The sequence below is a fragment of the Thermomyces lanuginosus genome (assembly GCF_041956635.1).
Source record: "Thermomyces lanuginosus strain ATCC 200065 unplaced genomic scaffold VTN49scaffold_31, whole genome shotgun sequence".
Classification (NCBI taxonomy): Eukaryota; Fungi; Ascomycota; class Eurotiomycetes; order Eurotiales; family Trichocomaceae; genus Thermomyces; species Thermomyces lanuginosus.
In genome coordinates this window covers 1,320,785-1,344,232 of record NW_027192365.1, presented here as the reverse complement: position 1 = coordinate 1,344,232, position 23,448 = coordinate 1,320,785, and the positions used below count along the sequence as shown (strand labels likewise).

The following is a 23,448-nucleotide window of genomic DNA, read 5'->3' as shown; positions in this document are numbered from 1 at the left end:
GCGATTTTCAAACCCAGCCGGAGTTTAAGGAACGGCATGTGCAGAGTGCCTGAGTACGAAGCACTCACGCGACTCGTGTGGCTCCGTAATAGGTTAGGTAGATTATGGGGAATTGGGGACACAATTCCGCGGGAATTAAGCAGCGCCAGCCCCTGGAAGTTCGACCAAACCATGGCTTTAGGGCTTGAATCAAGTGCCGACAATCGCTCTGAGGATGTGGAGCTCAAAAGCCACCACGGGACAGACTAATCAAAATCAATGAAGAGAAAAAAGCAATTCATAGATGTGCCAATCCAGACATTCAATTTGGTTCGTTGACAAGGGCAAAAGGCAACTTTTTCGATACATCGTGCAGAGAGGGGGTCAAAAGAGCCCAACAAACCGGAGAATAAAAAAAAGCAATGTTGACGATCTTAGAGTTCTAGGGAATGACCATCGTCCACTTGGGACCTCTGGCCATGCGGCGAGGCTGTCAAAAATGGGCCTCGATTCGCTCATCTTGCTGGGCTAGCTCAATATGTCTTTTTCGTCTTGCAGCCTGGTACAGATAGGTACATGACCTGCCGGAGCTGAGCCTCTCACGACGAGCTGCGCCGACCCTCCAAAAACTCTCAGGCAAATCGGGTGCGAACTGCACTGTGGAACCTGGTGTAGTGCTGCATAGGATGACCGATCATCAGAGCACTTGCTGACGGGGCTTGATTTGACGCACGCAACAGCACTCTTCCCGTCAGGTATCACAAGAAGTCGTGGTCCCATCTTTCGTCAGTTTTCCTCGACAATCGTGCTTGGTGTGTGTCTCTTCGCTTAACTTATTTCTCTGCTTGAAAACTACACAATCATCCGGCAGTCTTTTGGTGTGCTGAAGCCAAAATTCGCTACGTCTGACACTCGAGATCGTGTTCACTGAGGGAGATCAGTGATCACGAGGGCGTCGATCCCGACAATACGGGCGTGGGCTGGCTTTTAAGCTTAGGCGATCGAGATCCGGCCCGAACCTACGGCTTTTGTGATGTGGTACTGCGTAATAATTTAACCTGGATCGCAGCCGCGATTGCATCGTGTTGTACCCCGGACGTTCGCTATTGTAAAGGCCCGGGATCTGTTTCGTTTGAATCTCGTCAACGGATCTTTGCGGCCAACATGCCTCCTCCCACGCGGGAGAATCGGCGCGGCTCTGGGGGCCGCCATGGGGAGGAGGAGTTTGTTCTATATTTGCAAGGCGTGCGTTTCATTTGTCAGACCACTTCGAAGGAAGCCCGCTGACCATTAGAGTAGATTCCTCCTCACTGCCGATGGCAGGAGCTCAAAGACTACATCCGACAGAGTGCGCACCATATCCGACAAGCGGTTGTCTACGATGACGCGCACGGGTGCCCGACTGGCTTGGGTCAGATCATTGTTAAGAACGCAGATGAAGCCTGGCGTACATTCCGTCCGTGTGCCTGATCCGATTTGTTTTTGCTTTTCTTCTGTGCGCGCCGACAGATTTCCAGAAGGACGAAGCTGACGACGAGCTCTTCTTTTGTGTCTCCAGGGCGGCTATCGACCGAAGGTTGGGACGGTCAACCCCTAACGGTTACCTTGGCGCGAGCGTTGTCGCCAACCGTACCGATCGCTGGGCCTACCTCCAGTCCGCCGCGGATGTTGCAGGCTATGAGCGTGCGGCCGCATACGGCTTTTATGCAGGGGAGTGGTCCTTCAGAGTATGCGCAAAGTCGACCATCGGCTCGGTAGTTACTGACCTGACTTGACACACAGTCCGGTGACGCCTGTCGCAAGCTACCCTCCGCCTCACGAATCCTTGCCGGTCATGGGATACAACCGCCCCGGAGCGACGACAATGGAGATTCATGCATGGGAGGCCATACCGTGGATGCCAAACGTGACAGACGCGACAGCGGCATACATGGGTGCAGCTCCGGTCGTCTACCTCCCGTACTTCGATCCGACATACTTCCCGTCATATCCATACCAGCTGCCCATGTTCCCTCCTTTCCCACAGGACATGCACAAGGCCGGGTTGTTCCGACCCTACCCACCGTCATACCCCATGAACGAATCCGCTGCCTTCCAGTTCTCTGACTGGTACATGCCACAACCTTCACCACAACCGAGTCACGGTCGCAACAGCGTAACGGTGACAATCCACAGCAACCCAGACAGCTCGCCCGTTACAGCCTCAGTACTAGAAAATCACTTCCGCGCCGCCGGCACGCTACTGCACTGCGACGTCTACAACCAGCCCGACCAATCCCCACGGACCACAAACACAAGCGCCCCCCATAACACCGCATCAGAGCCAGTGACAGCTACAGTAACCTTCCAGACTGAAGACGAAGCCCGTCGCGCCGTTCAGCTTTTTGACGGGAATACGCTGCTCAACTCTCGACTGACCGTGCGTCTCGCGGACTCTTCGTCTTACCCTTACCATGCTGCTCCCCAGCAGAAATTTCACCCCCAGCGACACCACCGTCCCTCAGACGGCGCGTATTCCTCGTCATCATCGTCATCACCACTGTCCTCCCAATCCGCGACACGCAGCAGCAGCGCCTCACCCAATCCGCCCGCCGACAGGATTGATGACAATAGTGCCGGCGGCGGGGAGCGCGAAAACAAGCAGCAACAACGACCATCGCAAAGGAATGGGCAGCCACTTGTTGTTAACGGATCCGTCACGAGACGCCGAGAGACATCCACGTCTTCGGGGTCGGTGGTGGGTTGATTCGTTGCCGGCTACTACATGAGGCCTTCAAAAGTCTTTTTTTTTTCTCCCTTTCCTTTGACAAGTTATTTGCCGGGTACATACAGTTTACCACTTGGATTCATGTTACCATCTGTCATGCACTTTACGAGGCAAAAAGAAAGACACTGGCAGAGGGATCCGAATCGGTGGGAATGGAACAGGCGCTGCGTGTGTGGTGTGCACTGGGTGTCGGTGTTGGGTACAGGACGTTTTCAAGAGAGTAAATTGCAATGTTTTTTTTTTTTCTTTGACGTACGTATTTTGTTATTGAATGTAACGATGCTTTATTTTATTCTCATGATTAATTTATTGATTGTCCCGTTTGAAGTGATCATTGTTGTAGTACACAGATTTAAAACAAAAGGATATGAACTCGCTTGACATAATTATAGGGAAAAGACAGAAAATCAACGCCTTCTCACCGGTAGTGGCGACGGTGACCGCCGACGACCCCCACGCACCGGTGGTGAGCGCGACCACGAGACCGACCGCGAAGGAGACTTCGACGCGACACTCGGGCTCCGACGGCGGGTGCGTGGCGGCGGGCTTGGGCTGCGCGAGCCGCCATCATCCGACGAGTAACTCCCTCGTCGCCGACGGCCACGCTGTGGAGGGCTGTAGGATGAGTCCCGGCCGCGTCGACGGGCGGGTGGTGGGGAGAGAGAGGGTGTGTAAGATGGGGAGCGGCCGCGGCGGCGAGTAGGAGGAGATGATGAGCGGCTGTCGGATGGATCCCTGCCGCGTCGCGGAGGTGGGGATGGGGAGCGGCTGTAAGAGCGATCCTTGGCGCGCCGTGGTGCTGGGGGGCTGGCTGAGGGAGTGCGGGATGCTGCACGGCCACGCCGGCGAGAAGGTGGCAATGGAGAGCCGCGTCGTGGAGGAGGTGATGGCGAGCGGCTGTAAGATTGATCCCTTGCGCGGCGTGGTGGCGGGCTGAGAGAGGGAGTCGCGCGGCCACGTCGGCGAGGGGGCGGCGATGGAGAACGACTGTAAGAAGAATCCCGCCCACGTCGTGGAGCAGGAGATGGGGAGCGACTGTAGGAATCGTCGCGGCGGCGGGCGCCGGTGGATCGCCGCGGGGGCGTGTGAGAGACCGATCTCCGGCGACGAGCGGGCGTCCGTGAGCGTGATGGTGTGTACGAGCGCGACCGCGACGAGTATGATGACGCCGAGCGGCTCGCGGATGGAGATCGACTGTACGACGAATACCGCCGTCGTCCGCGCCGATCTGGCGTTCGCGACCGCGACCGGCTGTAAGACGGAGACCGTGAGTACGACCGACCGCGCCGTGGAGAACGAGAACGCGAGAGGGACCGTCCCCGGTCAGAAGATACGTCTGATCTCGTATAGGAAGAGTACGACGAGTAGCTGCTGTAGGAGCTGACCGACTCCGAGTCTGACTCGTCCCTGGCGGCCGGCAGCGCCGGCGGCGCGGGCTTGGGCAGGTTCTTCAAGTGCTCGCGCATCTCTTCCGTGAGCAAACCCATGCCGATGCTGGTGAAGTAGTTGATGGAGAACCGCGTGTTACGCGGGTTGTCCATCGGGAAGAGCCCGTCGAAGCTGGGCCGCAGGATGGGATCCATCAATCTCTCCCGCAGCTTCGGCAATCCGAGGTGTTCCGCCATGTCCTGGAACAGGATCTTGATGAAAATACGGCTGCTCGAAGTAGTCTCTTCCTCATTCAAGTGGATAATTGATAGAACATGCCAGCCGATCGCGTCGCTGCTCAGGATATGTCCAAAGAAACGAGCAATATTGCGCAGGCGGTTTGTCTCGTACCGATGAATCGTCTCATAGTACTTGGCAAACGACTGCTCGAACAGGTCGGTCCAGAGGCGATTCAGCTTGGCGAACCGCTCGCCGATCAGGCCGTAGAACTTGGAATACGTCCGCTCCTGCGAGCAGCACTCAATCACCATGGATGGCAGCTCAGACTCTCGGCCGGGTGGAAGATTGATCTTCATCAGCTTGTGGCAGCATTCTTCGAAATCGATACTTGACATGATCGTCAGGTAGATTGTTCGTCGCAGGTTGACGAGATCCGCGTTGCTCTGGTCGCGGATTTCCATCTGGCGCTCCTCCTCTTCCTCCACCTCGTCACTTTCATCCGACTCCTCGTCTGTCTCGTACTCGCTGCCTTCACCCAGGATCTCGGCCTTAAGATTTCGGTACGCCTCCTCATGCGCCTCCCACTCTGGGTCGTACTTGAACACGTTGAGGCCGTCCTGCGTGTCAATCTCGTCATCCAGGCTGATGCGATGTGTGATCTGATCTTCCTCTTCCACCAGGTCCAGCTCCTCGCGGATCGCCGGGTTGTCCTTGTACTGATCCTTACGCACTTGGAACAGTACCTCGATCATATACTGCACCCGCTTATCAATATCCGCCTCATGCAAGATGTTCCGGAATCGGTCAAAGACCAAGAGAGCGATCGACGGACTCATTTCCTCCATGTGCTGCCCAACCTCCCTCGTTAGGCCGACGGCAATTTCGACGCTATCGTCGGTCGGCTGGTGCAACAGCAGCTGCAGAATTTGTGCTGCCAGGACCTCGTGCACAACCTGTTGGTTGCACAAGTGCGCAATGAACGTCGTGGATGAGATGCACACCGCTTTATCATTTCGTCGAAACGCCTTCCGGAACTGCACAATCAGCCGCCCCAGAAGTAGCTCGCCGACCTGCGGCAGCTTTGTGTTGACGATGGCAGCCATCGCGGCGTAGATCGGAGTAAATGGCAAACTGGCCGCCTGGGCCTTCATAATGCTTCTGCAAAACAAACCCCGACCACGGATGAGATTCTCGTTAAAGAGTTCGGGCACAATATGTTTGATATTGGAGACGTTGACTTTGTTGATGAGACCATTGATCGACTTCTTCAAGGCCTCCCATGCCATCCGCTGATACTCTTTGCTGTTCTTGTCGGTGATCTGAGCCTGCAAGGCACGTAGTCGAGCCGGTGGAATGTAGGTGCCGCCCGAACGCATGTTCATCAGCTTTTCATATTCCGCTTTTGCCGCCGCTTGTTTCTCCTCCTCGGTCATGGGTTTCCGCGCGGCTTCCTTTTTCTCGTACTGGCGCAGCCTCTCCGCAAGCTGCCGTTCGCGTTCGGCAGCGCGGTCCGAATCGATATGCGGGACGTCAGGGCCATCTCGCGCTGCGCTTCCCGGAGGCGATCGTCGCCGGTCTGGTGACGGAGAACGCGATGGAGGTGAGCGCTTACGCGTGCTGGAACGCTGGGGTGAGTACGACGTTCCCGGAGGCGGCGTCGGTACGCGCACGGCGGACTGAAGCACCGCAGAATCGGACATGATGAATGGACCCGACTCGGGGGTCGTGGCGAGTTCGAGACTGCGCTTCTGCCAGCTGTTGCTAGGGTCTACAGGCGTTAACATTTTATTATAGTCACGTGATCTTATTTTCTCACCAATTACATTCGGCCATGAGTTCATCTCCATGGAGCTCTGATGAAGAGAACTGCGAACATTGAGCAGGACCTCGCAACTTGATAGTCCTGTTTCTACGCGTTGGACAGGGGCCGTTCTTTCAAAATGGTCAGAGTCCCGCCTATCATACTTCCTATAGCTCGTCGAATGCAGCTGACACGTTTTAGCTCGGTCCCCTCGTTGGAAGCGCCATGCTCCTGATCGCAACGGCGGTCTTTCTCTACTACACAGCATGGACTCTATTGATGGTACGAACTTTTCTTGGATCGGAGAGGTTCAGCACTGATTCTCTACCTAGCCATTCGTCGATGATGACCACCCGTTGCACAACTTCTTCCCTCCGCGCGTCTGGGCGATTCGCATCCCCGTTATTCTGACCATCCTCGGCTCGACCGTTGTCGGCTCCTTTATGGGCATTGTTATGATTCGGAGCAGCAGAAAGAAGGCCGCCAAGGCCAAGGCTGCCGCGGCGAAGAAGAAGACTACATAATCCGTCTTGGGAAGACGGTCGACTGCGCAAGACCCCAGCCATGTACCATAGTTCAGCCTGATAGGCTAGTGTTCACTTTCGAGTACTTTCGAGACGGAATGAAGAGGGCTTGTTTGGCGATCACTCCTAGGTTTGTTTCGGCTGAGCCTTGACCTCATCGCCAGCACTCACCGTCACCTGACATGCCGTGTGGCTGGTCCATCCGCCCGGCTAGACCCGGGCGTTCCTGGCTATGAGCGGTTCACCTGCCACCGTCATGTCCGAGGCTGCCCTGGAAAGCTTGGGTAATGATGAACGCGCACACCCCAGCGCCTCGACGTTTGCACTGTTTGCATCCGGCACATGACGCAACGCGTCGTCGCGTATCATACGATATAGTGGGTCCGCGTGGTAAGATAGCTCAATGTTGTCTCATTGATTGGCTGGATGGCCGCGCGGTACCTTACTCCAACGGTATGACGCTCGTCACGTTCTACACCCCACCTGATGTAGACACCCCTCTCTGCCTGGAGAGTTCTCTGCCTGAGGAATGAACATCTTCGCTCTTCTCTGATCCTCCTTTCGCCGTATTATATTGAAGGATCAACTGCTCTACTCATTTAAGACTGCTGCAAACCCATATCTTCGAGTTGGCTCCCGTTTCTGGCCTTTGTAACAGCTGGCCGACCTTCTCCGCATTAGACCCCCGAGCTCCTGAGTCATTCCCTCGTCGGTGTTCTGGCAACATCGACGCCGCGAATCCGCTGTCTTTCCTTTTGTAGACGAGAAGAGCCACCTTTCTGCGCCTAGATTTCTGCTTCACGACCGCCTGTCTTCATCCCTCGTGTATTGTTTTCTCGTGCACGGCCCGATCGTCGCGTCACTCCTGGTACAAATCGACCCTCGGCCAGTGGAAGCCTGGAGCTTCTACCTCAGGCCTCCCCCAACAAGCTTTTTCAACCAACCGGGGCGTGTTCAAGGCTTGAATGAATCCCGCAGCATTCGACGATTGGTCGCAGCCATCCCAGCACCCCGACAACAACAGTCCCTCGGTCCACGACACTGCATCAGCCTCCAAATCATCGGATAACCGGAGCAAAGGCAAGAAGAAGGGAAAATACAAAAATGCAACGAAATCCAGGGAAACATTCACCCCGACAGCTCAAATGCCGGTAGACGAACTGTATGTATCGGTTAACTTCCTTGCTCTTTCAAGGCTGATGAAGTTCGAATAGGCTACAGTCATCCACCCCCGCGCAGTCGGAGCCCCCCTCTTCGGGTCCTGATCGTGGGATATCTCCAGCACGCAACCAGATCGTCTCGCCAGTGCTGGAAGCCCTGGGAACTTTGAATATCCACCAAGAAAATGACACTGTTTTCCGGACTGGAGCCTGGGCCAAGTCGATCCCATTTGGCAAAAGTCCACCAAATGGTTCCCCTGAACCGGGGTTTGCCAGTGGTTCGCCTCAGAGCATTCCCAACAGCATCCCAAACAGTGTCCCTAACAGCGTCCCCTCGGCTGTGGATCACGGTGCATTCGATCACCACGGCCCATCGTCGGCGTCCCCGCCGCCTACAACGCGGCCAATGAGTTATGGCAGTGGTCCGGCGAGTGCAACCCCGTCCCATCGGCTTTCTGGTGACAGGTCGAAACGGCACTCGACTGGTACTCCGTTCCAGAATCAGCCGCCTCCACCACATATGCCCCAGGCTCATTTTTACAGCGTACCGGACATCGACATCCCATCACCGTCTCCTGTGGGCCGGGCCGTGGATGATGATCAATACTCGTTCTGTGCATGGGACTCCATTTCCGGAGTGCCTCCCAAAGCAGCCCCTGCTCGATTCGGCGGAAAAGTGATATTGACGGGGACTGACGGCTCACTGGAAGTCCTGGCTGTTGAGAATCAGGGGACACGAGTGATCGGGAAGTTGAGCGGTCTGAATGGCCGTGTACTCGATGCGAAACTGTTGTCGACCACCTCTCATTTGGACCCATATGCTTCTTCCCGGCCCCATATCGCAGTCATTTTGCATGGACCCGTACCTCAGAAAGATGAATCTGCCGAGGGCTCCTCGGCTGGCTCCGAGGCCAACGAGATTCTCCCTGGTCTGCCGGGAAAATCGGCGGCTGGTGAAAGGCCGCACAGAGAAGGGTACTATCAAACAAAGGTGGAAGTGTACTCTTTACGAACCGGCGAGCATATTGCAACGCTTTTCCAGAGTAAACTAGTGCCGTCCTTCGAGTCTTATCCGAACCTATCTTTGCTGGCACCGGGACCAGTTGGGAATCTGAGGCTCTATGCAAGCGGCCCTTACGTCGTCGTCGCGTCCGGCACAAGCGGAGAGGTTTTCATTTTCGGCGTGACCCCTTCAACCTCGACGGGCGGGTATCAATGTCTCGGCAAGACATGGACTAGTATTCAGTCGAGAGAGTCACGCCGATACTCGACTTCCTCCAGTTCGACGGATCAAGATGGCTCGCAGTATGATAGCGGGAGCGGACGAGCTTCGGAGAGCCCCATACTATCTGTTAGTGGAAGGTGGCTTGCGGTAGTGGCCCCTGCATCCACGGTGAGGGCACCGCCGGTTGGAGCCGTTCCGACACAGCTTGTCAATAGGAAGATTTATGGTCTGGATACACATATTCCTCCATCAAAGCCTGCGGCGAACTGTGGGGTGGATTGTGGAGAAGGCGAAAGCTTTCTCGATAAGGTCGCTCGCGGGGTGACACAAGAGGTTCTTCGAGGCGCTCGCTGGATGGGTGATCAGGGCATTCAGGCATGGAACAATTACTGGAACAAGGACCAACAGCAGTCCCAGAGCGGAGCGGCTCGTCGCGCCTCTCCGCACTCTGAAGGGCAGCATGGCTTTCATCTGTTTCCACCGACGCATGGTCAGGATACGTCTGGTGGCTCGTCATCGGAGCCGGACATTGTTTGTATCCTGGATATGAAGAGGCTGGAAGAAGGACAAGAAGCCAAGGCGGCTTTTCCGGGGCTCGTGGCTGCATTTCAACCTCCCAACGGCTGCAGCTTCTTATCGTTTTCGCCCAACGGGCTGATGTTGGTGTCGTCAAGCAAGAAAGGAGATGTACATCATGTGTGGGATCTCATGCACGTCAAGCACTGCCGACTTTCATCCTTTTTATCTGAGGAACCCGGCACGAGCACTCAAACTTCGCCGCACGTCCGGCAGGTGGCTCGCTACGCACGCCTCACCGCCTCCAGTGTCGTAGATGTTATCTGGAGTTATCCTACCGGGGAGAGGCTCGCGATCGTCACCCGCAAGGGCACGGTGCACGTCTTTGACGTTCCTCGCAGCGCTTTCCAGTGGCCGCCGCCGCGCCGTGCGCGGACCCATACCAATCCTTCCAAGGGTGAGGCGAGCCATGCCACAACACCGTCGGAGGAGTCAGGGTCGCGCAGCCCGTTCGCAGCCGCGATGAAGTTCGTTGGTGGGAGGACGCAACCGATCATCACGGCCGTCAGGGGCCGCACGCCAAGCGTTGGCAGTACGTTCCCCGCAGTATCCGGCTTTGGATTATCGTCAGCTGCCGGCGCAGGAGGAAAAGCCGTTGCGGCAGGACTGAGCAAGTCCGTTGGCGCCGCAACCGGCACTGTGAATACATTGCGGCATGTTGGAGAGAATCGACTGCACATGTCTGGGTTTTCTCGTGACCCATCGCCGTCAAGAGTCACGTGGGTCGCGATCCGAGGCGAATGCTTTCTCGCCGTTATGGATGCCGGCTTGCTCAAGCTCTACAAGATCAAGCGAAACACAGACCGATCAAAGGCGCGGCGCAATCAACCCGCCATTGCGGGGAAGTTGCTGGAACTCAGGCTTCCCCCCAACCTGCGAAGTCCCTGCGGGCCTTTGCAGATCGCTCCTGCGACGGACTCGGCCGTGACGACGTACTGGGCATTGTCGTCGACCGTCCCGCACTCGTCATCACACGCGGCGAAGCTGCAGTCGCAGCCCCTATCGCAGGCGGAAATCGAGACCAATGCGCCGTATCAGCCGTTCCACACGGACCGCCGCGTGACCATCTCGGTGTATTTGAATGACGACGTCCGCCATGAAGAAGGGGAGGTGCCGGCCGCATCACCAAGCTCACCGTGGGTATTTGGCGGACCCATCCCTACACGCAAGCTTCCCCCGCGGTCAACGCAGGAGCCGAGCGACGACGATGAGACCACTGTCGGAGGAACTGACGTGCCCACTGGCGAGATGGAGAACGTCATCAGTCTCGGCAGCGGCAGCGACCATCAGCACGTCGAGGAGATTGTGATCACCACGCGGCGGAAGAAGAAGAAGAAGCGGGCGCACCCGCATTCGGATCCTGGGGCGCCGTCGCCGGACGAGGATGGATTTTTTGAGGATGACTGCGATGTTTTAGATTTTGCGAGGGATCGAGTTTGACTACACCTATAGCTTTGACTCATAATTTTTGCGGTGAAGTGGACAGGGAGTGAGAGCATAATCATTGGTCGCGGTGTTTGATTTTGCTCGTTTGATTTGAGTGGTTTGGAGAATACCCTTTGCTATGCACTGTTTGATCTGAGGCGTATCTTGTTTGCTAATACCGGTTGTTTGATTGGAGATCAAACTCATCATCACTTTGCATGTCGGGGGACAGGTTGTCTCAATAGTATCCCTTGTCTTCTCTACTCTGGACAAGAGTGATATTGATGAGATGCGGTGTGGCATTAACTTAGAACATCTTCAATTCAGTTCATTAGTCGTTTATATTGAGAATCAAGCATTAGAGCTCAACAGCTCCACTTCAATTACACCTCAACACAAACAGCGGATATAGGTACAGTATGAAACAGTGATTAGACTGCACCACCTTGACGACGCTAGATTATACACTACTAGGATTAAGCCACTATCCGTCTCCTTAGTACAACCCCTAAGTCAACCACTTGCACCGACTTCAACAACACGCAACGACTGTTTGTTTACAGAGCCAGAGCAGCCACGATGGCGCCGACGATACCCGCAGTGCCGGCCTTGATACCCAGCGTGCTGGCAGCATCCCCAGACTCCTCAGAGTCAGACTCCTCGGTGGAGCTCGCCGAGTCGGAGTCCTCAGAGGAGTCCGAGTCCGAGTTCGAGTCCGAGTTCGAGTCCGAGCCGCCAGTCTCCGTGGCATCGGAGCCAGAGCCGGAGGTGCCTGATTCAAATCGTTAGTAAACTTCATCAGTTTAAAGTAATATTTGGAGATGAACGTACGAGTACCAGTAGGGCCATTGTCGGAGCTATCCTGAGTGGCAGTCGCCGGGAAGAACAGCGAGCTGAAGCAGCTCTGCTGGCAGCGGGCGTATTCCTCGGTGTCCTTGGGAGAGCCATCACCCTGCTTGCAGTTGGCCGCGCACTCAGTGGTGTCATTGGCCATGGCCTCGCTGGGGCAAGGCACTTCGAAGCAGCGGGCAAGGCAGCAGACGTCGCTCGGTTCGCCTGAAACAACTCTGTCAGCCAAGAACCACCGAAAAATTCCGATTTGCACTTACAGTTCTTTGCCGCGCAGGACGCCTGGGGCGACAGAGTCGCGGTCTTGGTGCTCGTCGACGTGGTGCTGGAGGAGTTGTCGTCGCCGTTCTGCGCGACCGCGAGGGCGAGCAGGCCAGACAGAGCAAAGACGCTGAGCTTCATTTTGAACGACTGACGGACTGACTGACTACTGAACTTCAAAGAACCGCAAAGGACTCAAGCGAGCGAACGAGTCGGGACAAAGAAGCACAACAACACACGAGGGTAAACGAGCGTGAGGAACTCACAAACACTCGAAGCGATCAGGTTGAGAGACAACAAAAGCAGGGTGTCTGGGGATTCAAATGGCTATTTATGGTTCGCTGGGGGGGCTGGAGGGTGATGGACGGTGATTGGCCTCTCGATGGCCAATCAACGTGATAACAGGAGCCACCTCCTGAGCACCTTACTGATACAGCGATGGGAACCAAATAAGTAACCGCTTATCCTGCAAACCTTACAGGCATGGTTTGGCAGGGCAAGAAAAGGCGACCTCTGACCTGTCCAAACCCGTTCCCACGGCGAATCAGGACAGTCCTCGATGTTCGCTCTACACACATTCTCCCAAAATCCCTCCGCAGAGATGCCTCCCGGTGGATGAAATTCCTCCCGCCACCGCGAGCAACGGTGTCTAGAAACATCGACGTTGCTGTCTCAGACGGCTGAGATGATCAGCCAACCACAGGCTCCACTGTGGCCCGGGTGTCGCCCGATCCGGTTAGCGCGATCTGTTGTGGGGGAATCCATATCTGGTTAGTGTTATTTTCCTCCCGCATTACGCTAGTCCGGATCGGGATGCATAAAAACTTAAAACTCGAGACCTAAAAATAGTCACGTGATATCGCGTCACGCGTGGAATATTGGGTGGGCGCGTTGGCCAAAGAGCATACAAGGTCCAGCAGTGTCCGAATAGTCATAGAGAGAGGGACACTGCCAGATCAGGACGTCAGCATGTCCGATTTGGACGTCTACTCCGATCTGGATGGTGATGCTGATGACGTGTCGGGACCCGCGCAATCCAGCGGTGTGGACTCTCCACGGCCTTCGAAGCGACGACGGCTATTTCGAAAATCGGAGCTGTCAGCGGCCAAATCCGCGCCGGCGCGCGACAATGCTATTGACATTAACGACGAGGAGAACGCGATTTCAGACGATTTTCTAGACGATGACTTGGATGGACTGTCATCACCGAAGCCTAATCCTCCGCCGCAAAAACCAGCGCCGCAGCCGGACGATGATGGTTTCGACGACCTGGACGATGACCCCGACTTACGGGCGGCCATTGAAGCGTCATTGGAGTCGTTCGAGATAGAAAATGCAGCCAACCAAGGATCGCAAAGTCTGCCGAAGCAGACAGTATCGACATCGACAGGGGCAGCACCAGATACAGCCATTGATTTGGACGACCTTCCGTCAGATGCCTTTGATTCCTCGCCGTCGCTGTCTCCCGTGGAGAATCCCACGAGATCCGTTGGCACGACCCGAGCCTCTACATCGTTTGGACAGAGTCGACGGACAAACCTTCGTCAAACTACCCTGTTTTCGTACGCGCCGCAAAATACTTCTAGTAACTCGCGGGATTGGTCACCACCACCGCGCGACGAGCCACCAACTCACCATAAGCTAGACCCTGAAGCCATGAAGACATGGGTATATCCTATGAATCTGGGAGCTATTCGAGATTACCAATTCAACATTGTGCAAAAAGGTCTCTTCCATAACCTGCTGGTTGCGCTACCAACCGGCCTGGGAAAGACCTTCATTGCAGCGACTATCATGCTGAACTGGTTTCGGTGGACAAAGACTGCTCAAATCGTGTTTGTGGCTCCCACCAAGCCGTTGGTGTCACAGCAGGTGGAGGCATGCTTTGGCGTCGCCGGAATCCCGCGGTCCAAGACCACGCTTCTCACTGGCAACGTTCCTCCAGGTACTCGCGCACAAGAATGGGAAAGAAAACGGGTCTTTTTCATGACGCCGCAGACCTTGATCAACGACCTCAGGTCCGGCATCGCAGACCCGAAGCGCATTGTGCTGCTGGTCGTCGACGAGGCCCATCGTGCGACGGGCGGGTATGCCTACGTCGAAGTGGTCAAGTTCTTGCGTCGCTTCAACAATAGCTTCCGGATCTTGGCGTTGACCGCGACTCCCGGTTCGACCGTTGAGGCTGTGCAGGCGGTGATTGACGGCCTCGACATTGCCAGGGTCGAGATCCGGACTGAGCAGTCGCTGGATATCCGCCAATACGTCCATGCACGGAATATAGATATTCAAACTTTTACTGATTCAGAGGAAATGACTCTATGCATGGACCTCCTGTCTAAAGCTCTCCAGCACAGCGTGGATGAGCTGCGTAATCTCAACGCCTTCTGGAGCCGAGACCCCATGGCCCTGACTCCGTATGGTCTTACCAAGGCACGTCAGCAGTGGATGGCATCCCCCGCTGGGAGAAACGCAAATTTTGGCTTGAGAGGAAAGGTCAACGCCTTGTTTAACGTGTTGGCTAGCTTGGCGCATGGAATTGAACTGCTCAAATACCACGGCATTATCCCGTTCTACCGACATATAGCGTCTTTCAAATCAGATTCCGAACAGGGGCAAAAAGGCGGCAAAACGCAGCGTGCAATTGTTCAGAACGAGAATTTTAAGCGTCTAATAAGCCATCTGGAGCCTTGGAGCAAGAATCCCGAATTCATCGGACACCCGAAATTGGGATACCTACGCGAGTTGATTCTCAACCACTTCTTGGACGCCGGCGAGTCAAACACCAAAGTCATGATTTTTGCCCACTTTCGAGACAGTGCCGAAGAAATCGTTAGAGTGCTCAAACGGCACGACCCGATTGTCCGGCCTCATGTTTTTGTTGGCCAGGCAAGTGCCAAGGGCTCCGAAGGCATGGACCAGAAAAAACAGCTCGATGTTGTGGAGAAGTTCAAAAAGGGCACCTACAATGTCATCGTTGCAACCTCTATTGGTGAGGAAGGATTGGACATTGGAGAGGTTGATTTGATTGTCTGCTACGACTCCTCATCTTCGCCTATCCGCATGCTCCAGCGCATGGGACGTACCGGTCGAAAACGGGCCGGCAACATTGTGCTGCTGCTGATGCAGGGCAAAGAGGAGGAATCGTACATCAAAGCCAAGGACAACTACGAAAAGATGCAGCAAATGATTGCCAGCGGCAGCCGGTTCACATTCCACGAGGACCGATCGCCGCGCATCCTACCGCGCGACGTGCGGCCAGACGTGGACAAGCGCGTGATCGACATCCCGCCAGAAAACTCTCAGGCAGACCTACCAGAGCCCACAAAGCGGAGCGGTAAGCCGCCCAAGCGGCCGCCAAAGAAGTTTCACATGCCAGATGGTGTCGAAACCGGGTTTACCAAGGTATCCACGCTACAGTTTGGCAAACAGCAGGCCAAGACCCGACCACGAACGCCGACACCAACACCGCCCCCGGAGCCTGTGGAGATTCCGTCGATCGACGAGGTAGCATTAACACCGCGCCAGGAGTTGGAGTTGGAGGAGCGTTACTGCAACGTTGTCGGCGGGGATAGTCCACAGTACATCCGTGCGCCGCGCAACGATGCGTTTCCTGACGCGCAGCGGACGTTCCGACCGACGAAGCACGTTGGCCACGGCTCCGTGACTCGTCGATTTGTGCGTGTCCTCAGGAAGATGCACAACATGGATGCGGAGTGCGAGGACCGATATAACAAGATTCTCGATGATATTCGAGAGAGAGCTCCAGAGATTCTCGCCGCCCGAGCTGCCAAGGAGGCTGCCAGGACTCCAAAGACCAGTTCGCGCGAAGGCTCTGATTCTCCATCTACGGACGGTAAAGAGCCCGCAAAGACAGAAAATCCCATCACCGTGGATAGCGATTCCGACTCCTTGCTCGACTTGGAGGCTTTTTTCAAACTACCTACAGATCCCACCCCATCGAAGCCGAAGCGGAAGAGGGACGTCGATGACGATAGTGACCTGGATTTCTTGTGATCTTGGAGTATACAGATGAAATGATACCCCGCTGATGTGTACAAATATTTTCATTTCCTGTGGCATGACCTGTGGTTGAGTCGACAGTAGTAGTATGGGTACCTACTCCGTAACAGACTATCGCCCACCCCGCTGATAGTAGGAGATCCGCGATCACCGACGCAGCTCGATCAACCAACAACCACCCATCATGGCCGACACGCAGTTTGACAGCGCCCTGTAAGTTCTTCGAATTATCAATTCTCCTCAATCCTTTCTCCCTTCATTTTTTTACATGTCTCTTCGGATAAAACAATCTGACAACCCCGCTATTATAGAGACCTCCTCCGGCGCCTCTCCCCGCGCGACACCAAACAAAACCTCGACCGCATCACCACCCTCGTCCCAGACCTAACTGAAGACCTCCTCGCCTCCGTCGACCAACCGCTGGAAGTCCGCCGCTGCGCAAAGACGGGTCGCGACTACCTCCTCTGCGACTACAACCGCGATGGCGACAGCTACCGTTCCCCCTGGAGCAATGAATTCGACCCTCCGCTTGAAGACGGGACCGTCCCGAGTGAGCGAGTGAGAAAACTCGAGGTCGCGGCCAATGAGGCATTTGACGTTTACCGGGAGCTCTACTACGAGGGGGGAGTGAGCAGTGTGTACTTTTGGGACTTGGACGATGGGCATGCTGGGGTGGTGTTGCTGAAGAAGAGTATGCTCCCCATTCCTGCTGTTCACAGAGGAAAAAGGAAGGGACTGACTGAGGCACATAGCCGTTTCGCCCGGTTCAAAGAGTTCCGGTGGTTGGGACAGTATCCATGTCTTTGAGGCGACGGACCGTGCGCGCATGTCGCATTACAAACTCACCAGCACGGTCATCTTACACCTTTCCAACGAGAATGATGCCTTGGGGGAGATGAACCTCAGCGGCAACATGACCCGGCAGGTTGAGGCGGATCTGCCGGTCGAGTCGGATGCCAGCCATATTGCGAATATCGGTCGATTGGTCGAGGATATGGAGCTGAAGATGCGGAATTTGCTCCGTAAGTTTACGGTTCCCTACGATGTGGAGGATGTCAATGTGCTAATTTTCGACAGAGGAGGTCTACTTCGGCAAGGCCAAGGATGTGGTTGGTGATCTTCGAAGTGAGTATTGTATTGCTGCCATGTGTCGCCGCTGCTAACAATCCAATAGGCATCCAGCCGCTCTCGGAAACCAGCAAGGAGCGCGCCGCGCATCGCGAGATGATCAGTGCTATGGGATCGAGATAATGGCTGCACAGATGCCGCCATTCCAACCTCCCATCTCTCGTCTTCAAATCAATGCTTCTAGATTCTTCCCGAGGAATTGCTTGATTGTCCAAGCTGTAGATAGATACCATCAAGATGCCGAGTTCTTCCAAACTCCGACATCGCTCAGAAGTCGAGTCTGAAACGTAGAGTGAGCGGCGCTGCCTTGCCGGTCAAAGAACAATCGTCCAAACCGGCAGTCGGGGTCGTCTAGAGACGTCGAGAGCCAATCTGAGTGACATACAGGTGATCATTTCATCCCTTCCATCTCACTATCCCCTTCGGAGACCCTAGCCGCAAACTCTCCAGCCGCAGCCCAAAGCTCCGCCTCCTTATCCCTCTCCACGGTATCCTTCCTCGTATTCAACCAACTAATCTCCAGCGGATTAAACGACGATCCAGCGCCGCCAGCTCCTCCGCCAGCACCAGCCGCTGCTGCTGCACCGGACGAAACATCGCTGCGGAACGACGTTCCTACCGCACCACCACCCGCGGCCGGCGCATTCTCTGGCGTCACTATCCCCGCTTCCTCCAGCGCGTAGACCTGTCGCCGAAGCCGGACATCGATAGACGAAAGCAGCGCAAAATACTGCGCGGTGGCTTGCTTAAAGGCTGCTTTACGCACTTCTACCGGATCACTGCCACTATCCGCAGTCTCAATCTTTGCGTTGGTTAGGGCCTGGATTGCGAGGCCGGCGGAGTGGACAAGTTTCGCGACATCCTACAATGTCCGATAAGTCTTTGCGCCGTATAAACGGAGGGATATTCGGCAAGGGAATATACCTTGTCAATCTCATTCAATTGTCGTATCCGGTCCGCGGAAGTGAATGTGGGCTGATTTGAGGCCATCGTCCGCTCCATGTGACAATAAGCTTGCTTGCATGCAGGAATGTAGCGTCCTGAAGCAATCAATCTACAAGTCACGTGGTTTGAGCCGTATCAGATGGCGCTACACCAAACCTGGCTTAGTTTTGTCATACACTAAACTAAAGTAGGAAGTTGATTTACTCTTTGAGGCCGACTTCAACCTCTTCTTCAGTCCATCGCATCAACATCTGGGATATTCCAGCTGCAAAGCGGTCATCGGAACTCCGTCGTCGCGGGCCATGAGAGTATTGAGTCGCTGCGCCTGATCGTCCCGAAACCACCCTGTGAATATCTCCCGTCCCGAGCGCGACCAAATAGCTTTCCCGATCATCGACCGAGTGACAAGACGATAAGTGGTTCAATATGTCCGCGCCAGGAGGCGGCAGCGCCCCGAGCCCTGTGCCACGGAGTGGCAGCATGGGACCAAATCCGTCGATGACTGTGCCATCGCAGCCCGTCATGGCTGGCAATCCGCCCGTTATGCATACACCGGCCACCCCGAGCGCGTCCGCGCCGCCACCGGGCCAAGTGTCGCAGTCGAATTTAAATCAGATTGTGAGTTGGGCTGGTTCTTCTGTCTGATTATTTTTGCCTTTTGGTATTCAGTGGTGGCTGGTTGAGTTTTTTTTGGCTTCCTGGGTTTCGTGCTGGTGCGATATATGACGGAAAGTAAAGTGGAAAACATGGGATATGGATTTTCCATGCATCGGTCTATGGAAAACAGAGGACACGCGTGTCCTCAACTCTGCTCTTTTTCACTGTCCTTCAATGCTTGAACTTGGCGCATCAGTCAAGCTCTGCGAGTCTGTTGGCCATCCTCTTGTTGGGGTCGTGATCCGCCAATGACTGCGGTCTTTGCTTCAACCCGCTAGTCCTCTGATATAGTTTCTGCGGGAGATGATATGTGCTTATCAAGCACGCAGTCTTGGTTGCCGGCACCTCATCACGATCTACTGGCCATTCCGGACCTAGGAAGCATCAAGCTCCACACCACCACTGAATATCTACTATTCGACCATGATAAAGTCGGTCGATTTGGCATACATACTGATCATGCCATAGGTGATTGACTATCTCGCCAAAAAAGGTTACACTAAGACTGAAGCCATGCTGCGCATGGAATCAGGTAGCCAGGAAATGGATGGGCGGCCATTACCGCAGCTAAGCGCGGACAAGCGTCCAAAATACAGAGAGGGCTTTGGTAAGCCTCATACCGAGCTGATTGTCGCACCGAACCTGACAGCCCATTTGCAGAACTCCTCAAAACATGGATCGAAGACAATCTGGAATTGTACAAGGTAATGTGGTTGACAATGGAGCTATTGACGAACGCTGACTGGTATAGCCTGAACTCCGGCGCGTCTTGTGGCCGCTATTTGCCTATAGCTTCCTAGATATGGTTACCCAAGGGTATCCACACGACGCGAAGGCGTTCTTCGAGTCAAACAAGAATCTATTCCTGCCTGAACACACAGAGGATGTTCGCACCTTCGAGCCCATCAGCCTGCCGGAGCACGTGCAGGACAATCCACTAGCGAAGCGCTACCGTTCCAACAAGTACCGATTAGTTCTCAGCAACCCGGCATTTTCGAATCTGATGCAGTTTCTGGAAAGCAAACACAAGGATGGCGGCTCTGTCATGTCGGCCATCCTGGCCAGTTACTGCAGCGTCATCACGAAGGAGCGTGCCGCGGACGACCGGTTCAGCTTTGCTTCCATCCTAGCGCGTTCCCAAGAGATGGATACATACCCCGCCGAAGATGAGGGTATTCCTGGCCACCATCCAGGCTCTGCTTACACCGGAGACAGTCCCGCGGTGACGGGTCATCTACCTCGACTCAAGCTTGGAAAACTTCCTCCCGAGCCAGAGTTAGAGAGTGATGTTCGTGCCGAGCTCGAAGAGCTCGACGCTAAGCAGCCACCTACCGATGGTCGCAATACGCTGGTGCAGGAGTACGATCAAATGATCAAAAAAGAAGACGATGAGGAGGCTCCAACACGGGCCGAGATCCCTTTCCCGCCATCCACGGCGCGAGATGTTGCTTTGGAAGTTCAACGAGTCAAGGAGAATCGGGATCGATTCCGCATCGAAGGCCGAACCGGTGGGGTTGGTCCAGCCGTGAGCGCGTGTATGTTTACGTTTCATCACACGAATGATCGGTATGTGTTTACATTCTGATGGGACGGAATGGTTGATTGACTGTATTAGAATGACATGTATTGATTTCTCCGATGATAACACCCTCGTCGCTGCTGGGTTCGAGGACTCGTATATCCGGGTCTGGAGTCTGGACGGCAAGAACATTCAGCCCACGCATGAAGGCCTGGACCATCTTTCACCGCCCGCTAACTCGAAGCGCCTGTATGGCCATTCGGGACCCGTGTATGCCGTGTCCTTTGCTCCGTCTGCCACACGCTCAAAAGGTGAAGTGGCGCCCACGAATCCTCGCTGGCTTCTTTCTTGCTCGGCCGATAAGACCATCCGCCTGTGGTCCCTTGATCTGTGGGAATGCACAGTGGTCTACAAAGGCCACGCCCAAGCTGTATGGGATGTCAAGTGGGGTCCATTTGGATACTACTTCGTTTCTGGCAGCCACGACAAGACCGCTCGGCTATGGGTCACCGATCGAATCCGGCAGCAGCGAATCTTTGCTGGACACGACCAGGATGTCGACTGCGTGTGTTTCCACCCCAACTCCGCCTATGTGTTCACCGCGAGCAGCGACCGCACCGTCCGCATGTGGACCGTGACGACGGGAACCGCCGTGCGGATGTTCACTGGTCACACCGGCAACATCACTGCGCTGTCCTGCAGTCCCAGCGGCAAGCTGCTAGCGTCTGCCGATGACCACGGAGTCATCATGCTGTGGGATCTGGCATCTGGGCGGCTGATCAAGCGTATGCGTGGGCACAGCAAACTCCCGATCTGGTCCCTCGACTGGAGCGTCGAGTCCACTGTCCTTGTGTCCGGCGCGGCAGACTGCACGGTCCGCGTGTGGGACATTGCACCTCCCGCTCCCGAGCAGCCTTCCGGCCAGGCGCGGATTGCCGGAGAGACTGGCGCCAAGGTGGATGGCACTAGCAACGCGCCAGGTGCACAACCCTCTGTGTCCACCACGACCGGGCCCGGAACTGGCAAGAAAAAGGGCAAGGAGAATGTGGTGACCCCAGATCAGATCAGTGCGTTTCCAACGAAGCGGACTCCGGTGTACAAGGTCAAGTTTACGCGGATGAACCTGATCCTTGCGGGGGGCTGCAGTCAATGATCTCAACCGTTCATGTACTGAGCATTTCTTAAGGCGGTCAACTGGCGTTGGATGGGATGGAGTTTGGGGTATAACGATATGACGTTATCTGGCGTTACTCAACTGTAACTTGATGTTATTATAGAATCTAATTGGCTGATCTCTGTCCAAGTGGGATGTTGCCATGTGGGGAGCATCAAAAGTCACGGAACTCGTAGAAAGGAGGACGTTCAACAGCATTCATCACGACGTGTCTTGCCAGAGTTATGGTCAGCATGTCAAGGCTGGGATTTTCTTGCAGGGCCTACTAACACTTCATCCACAGCGTTAAGGGACAATCTACTGATGCTTGCATCATCGCGCATGTCCATTGTACCCCCCCGATGATACCACTCTTTATACCATGAGTGACCTTCAGAAGTCATTTATGAAGAAGAAATTCACCCCGTATCATCCTTCACAGGCGCCAGTTCTCGAAGAGAGGGAAGAGGATGCTCCTGCCACCACGATGAATGAAGGAGAGGACGACTCGTCCGACCAGTCGTCCACAGGGACGGTTGTTCCCTCGCCGACGGAGAATCTCTTTGCAAAGCCTAATCTGTGTGCCTACACCTCCCGTAACAAAGCTTTTTTTTTGTTCTTTCATGTTTTCTAATGTAGAGTTTTTGCTTTTTTAGTACACGACGGTCGGGCCAGTCCCGAAACGGATCCGCCGATGCCCTGAACTGGACCGAGTTCTTCGCGCAGGAGATCACCGTCGAGCAGGAGGCTGGTGATCTGCGTATCACTCATCATGCATACCTTACCCCTCCGGGTACGTCGGGCTCGGGCTCGAGCCCGCTGTTTGTAATGCATCACGGTGCAGGATCGTCGGGGTTGTCGTTTGCGGTCGTGGCGAAGGAGATTCGCGAGCTGTTGCCGAACGCGGGAATATTGTCGCTGGATGCACGCCATCATGGAGATACTACGGTCAAAAAAGTGTCGTCATCGTCTACGGCGGATGAAGCCGTCGAGCTGGACTTACGGCTGGAGACTTTGAGTCGGGATGTGGTTTACGTTATTCGGCAGGTACAGGCACAGATGGGCTGGAAGGAGTTGCCGGACTTGGTGCTGGTTGGGCATAGTCTCGGCGGTGCCGTGGTGACCGATGTTGCCAAGGGAGGCGAGCTCGGCTCCAAAGTGCTCGCTTACGCCGTGCTGGACGTTGTCGAGGGATCAGCGATGAGTGCCCTCAAGAGCATGGATACCTATCTATCCACCCGGCCGACGCGGTTTGCATCTGTTCAGGATGCTATCGAGTGGCAGTACGTCTTTCTAAACCATCCAATGTGGTCGACTACTGATTGTTTCAAGCATTCGCTCTCGAACAATCCGAAACAGTGTCTCCGCCCGCATCTCGGTACCGTCGTTAATTCGCAAGGAGGAGAACCCCGCCGATGCTGAGCGGCCATGGGTATGGAAGACGAGTCTCGCAGACACCAAACCATTTTGGGAGAATTGGTTCGTCGGTCTAAGCAAGAAGTTCCTCGAAGCAAGAGGCGGGAAGTTACTTCTTCTGGCTGGTACGGACCGGCTGGATACCGAGCTCACTATCGGCCAAATGCAGGGTGGGTACTAGTCAAACTAAATTCTCAGAGCTACCGATTGACAGATTGATTGCAGGCAAGTATCAGCTTCAGATCTTTCCGCTCTCCGGACATTTCATCCAGGAGGACATGCCGTCGCAAACGGCACAGGTGCTAGTGGACTTCTTCTCGCGGAATGACCGCGGCGCGTTGGTTCTGCCGCCCAAGGTGGCGGATATGAAGGCTACGCAGGCTATGCAGAAAGGCGCAGGTGGTGGTCCCAAGCCATAACTACACAGTATTATAG

The 23,448-nt window shown here is 55.1% G+C and overlaps 11 protein-coding genes across 11 annotated transcripts; 7 read left to right on the top strand and 4 right to left on the bottom strand.

Annotated features, from left to right (window-relative positions):
- Positions 1–1,143: 1,143 nt before the first annotated feature.
- Positions 1,144–2,725, top strand: VTN49DRAFT_4544 (uncharacterized protein; the record flags this gene model as incomplete). Its single annotated transcript, XM_069412502.1, has 4 exons — positions 1,144–1,224; positions 1,279–1,435; positions 1,538–1,706; positions 1,762–2,725. The coding sequence occupies 4 exons, from the start codon at positions 1,144–1,146 to the stop codon at positions 2,723–2,725; spliced, it is 1,371 nt and encodes a 456-aa protein (XP_069267739.1).
- Positions 2,726–3,153: 428 nt separating this feature from the next.
- VTN49DRAFT_4543 (uncharacterized protein) lies at positions 3,154–6,138 on the bottom strand (the record flags this gene model as incomplete). The annotated part of the gene is made up of 1 exon (XM_069412501.1): positions 3,154–6,138. One exon carries the CDS (start codon positions 6,136–6,138, stop codon positions 3,154–3,156), a length of 2,985 nt encoding a protein of 994 aa, XP_069267738.1.
- A 242-nt stretch (positions 6,139–6,380) lies between these two features.
- Positions 6,381–6,679, top strand: VTN49DRAFT_4542 (uncharacterized protein; the record flags this gene model as incomplete). Its single annotated transcript, XM_069412500.1, has 2 exons — positions 6,381–6,437; positions 6,488–6,679. The coding sequence occupies 2 exons, from the start codon at positions 6,381–6,383 to the stop codon at positions 6,677–6,679; spliced, it is 249 nt and encodes an 82-aa protein (XP_069267737.1).
- Positions 6,680–7,644: 965 nt separating this feature from the next.
- VTN49DRAFT_4541 (uncharacterized protein) lies at positions 7,645–11,080 on the top strand (the record flags this gene model as incomplete). The annotated part of the gene is made up of 2 exons (XM_069412499.1): positions 7,645–7,841; positions 7,894–11,080. The coding sequence occupies 2 exons, from the start codon at positions 7,645–7,647 to the stop codon at positions 11,078–11,080; spliced, it is 3,384 nt and encodes a 1,127-aa protein (XP_069267736.1).
- A 6-nt stretch (positions 11,081–11,086) lies between these two features.
- Positions 11,087–11,368, bottom strand: VTN49DRAFT_4540 (uncharacterized protein; the record flags this gene model as incomplete). Its single annotated transcript, XM_069412498.1, has 1 exon — positions 11,087–11,368. The coding sequence occupies one exon, from the start codon at positions 11,366–11,368 to the stop codon at positions 11,087–11,089; it is 282 nt and encodes a 93-aa protein (XP_069267735.1).
- Positions 11,369–11,622: 254 nt separating this feature from the next.
- On the bottom strand, positions 11,623–12,316 carry VTN49DRAFT_4539 (uncharacterized protein; the record flags this gene model as incomplete). Its single annotated transcript, XM_069412496.1, has 3 exons — positions 11,623–11,837; positions 11,897–12,121; positions 12,175–12,316. 3 exons carry the CDS (start codon positions 12,314–12,316, stop codon positions 11,623–11,625), a joined length of 582 nt encoding a protein of 193 aa, XP_069267734.1.
- An 828-nt stretch (positions 12,317–13,144) lies between these two features.
- VTN49DRAFT_4538 (uncharacterized protein) lies at positions 13,145–16,189 on the top strand (the record flags this gene model as incomplete). The annotated part of the gene is made up of 1 exon (XM_069412495.1): positions 13,145–16,189. The coding sequence occupies one exon, from the start codon at positions 13,145–13,147 to the stop codon at positions 16,187–16,189; it is 3,045 nt and encodes a 1,014-aa protein (XP_069267733.1).
- Positions 16,190–16,379: 190 nt separating this feature from the next.
- Positions 16,380–17,446, top strand: VTN49DRAFT_4537 (uncharacterized protein; the record flags this gene model as incomplete). Its single annotated transcript, XM_069412494.1, has 5 exons — positions 16,380–16,408; positions 16,507–16,886; positions 16,948–17,217; positions 17,273–17,320; positions 17,370–17,446. 5 exons carry the CDS (start codon positions 16,380–16,382, stop codon positions 17,444–17,446), a joined length of 804 nt encoding a protein of 267 aa, XP_069267732.1.
- A 268-nt stretch (positions 17,447–17,714) lies between these two features.
- VTN49DRAFT_4536 (uncharacterized protein) lies at positions 17,715–18,325 on the bottom strand (the record flags this gene model as incomplete). Its single annotated transcript, XM_069412493.1, has 2 exons — positions 17,715–18,185; positions 18,248–18,325. The coding sequence occupies 2 exons, from the start codon at positions 18,323–18,325 to the stop codon at positions 17,715–17,717; spliced, it is 549 nt and encodes a 182-aa protein (XP_069267731.1).
- A 369-nt stretch (positions 18,326–18,694) lies between these two features.
- Positions 18,695–21,597, top strand: VTN49DRAFT_4535 (uncharacterized protein; the record flags this gene model as incomplete). The annotated part of the gene is made up of 5 exons (XM_069412492.1): positions 18,695–18,886; positions 19,394–19,532; positions 19,586–19,629; positions 19,677–20,491; positions 20,541–21,597. The coding sequence occupies 5 exons, from the start codon at positions 18,695–18,697 to the stop codon at positions 21,595–21,597; spliced, it is 2,247 nt and encodes a 748-aa protein (XP_069267730.1).
- Positions 21,598–21,979: 382 nt separating this feature from the next.
- On the top strand, positions 21,980–23,432 carry VTN49DRAFT_4534 (uncharacterized protein; the record flags this gene model as incomplete). The annotated part of the gene is made up of 4 exons (XM_069412491.1): positions 21,980–22,176; positions 22,254–22,880; positions 22,930–23,183; positions 23,239–23,432. The coding sequence occupies 4 exons, from the start codon at positions 21,980–21,982 to the stop codon at positions 23,430–23,432; spliced, it is 1,272 nt and encodes a 423-aa protein (XP_069267729.1).
- Positions 23,433–23,448: the final 16 nt, after the last annotated feature.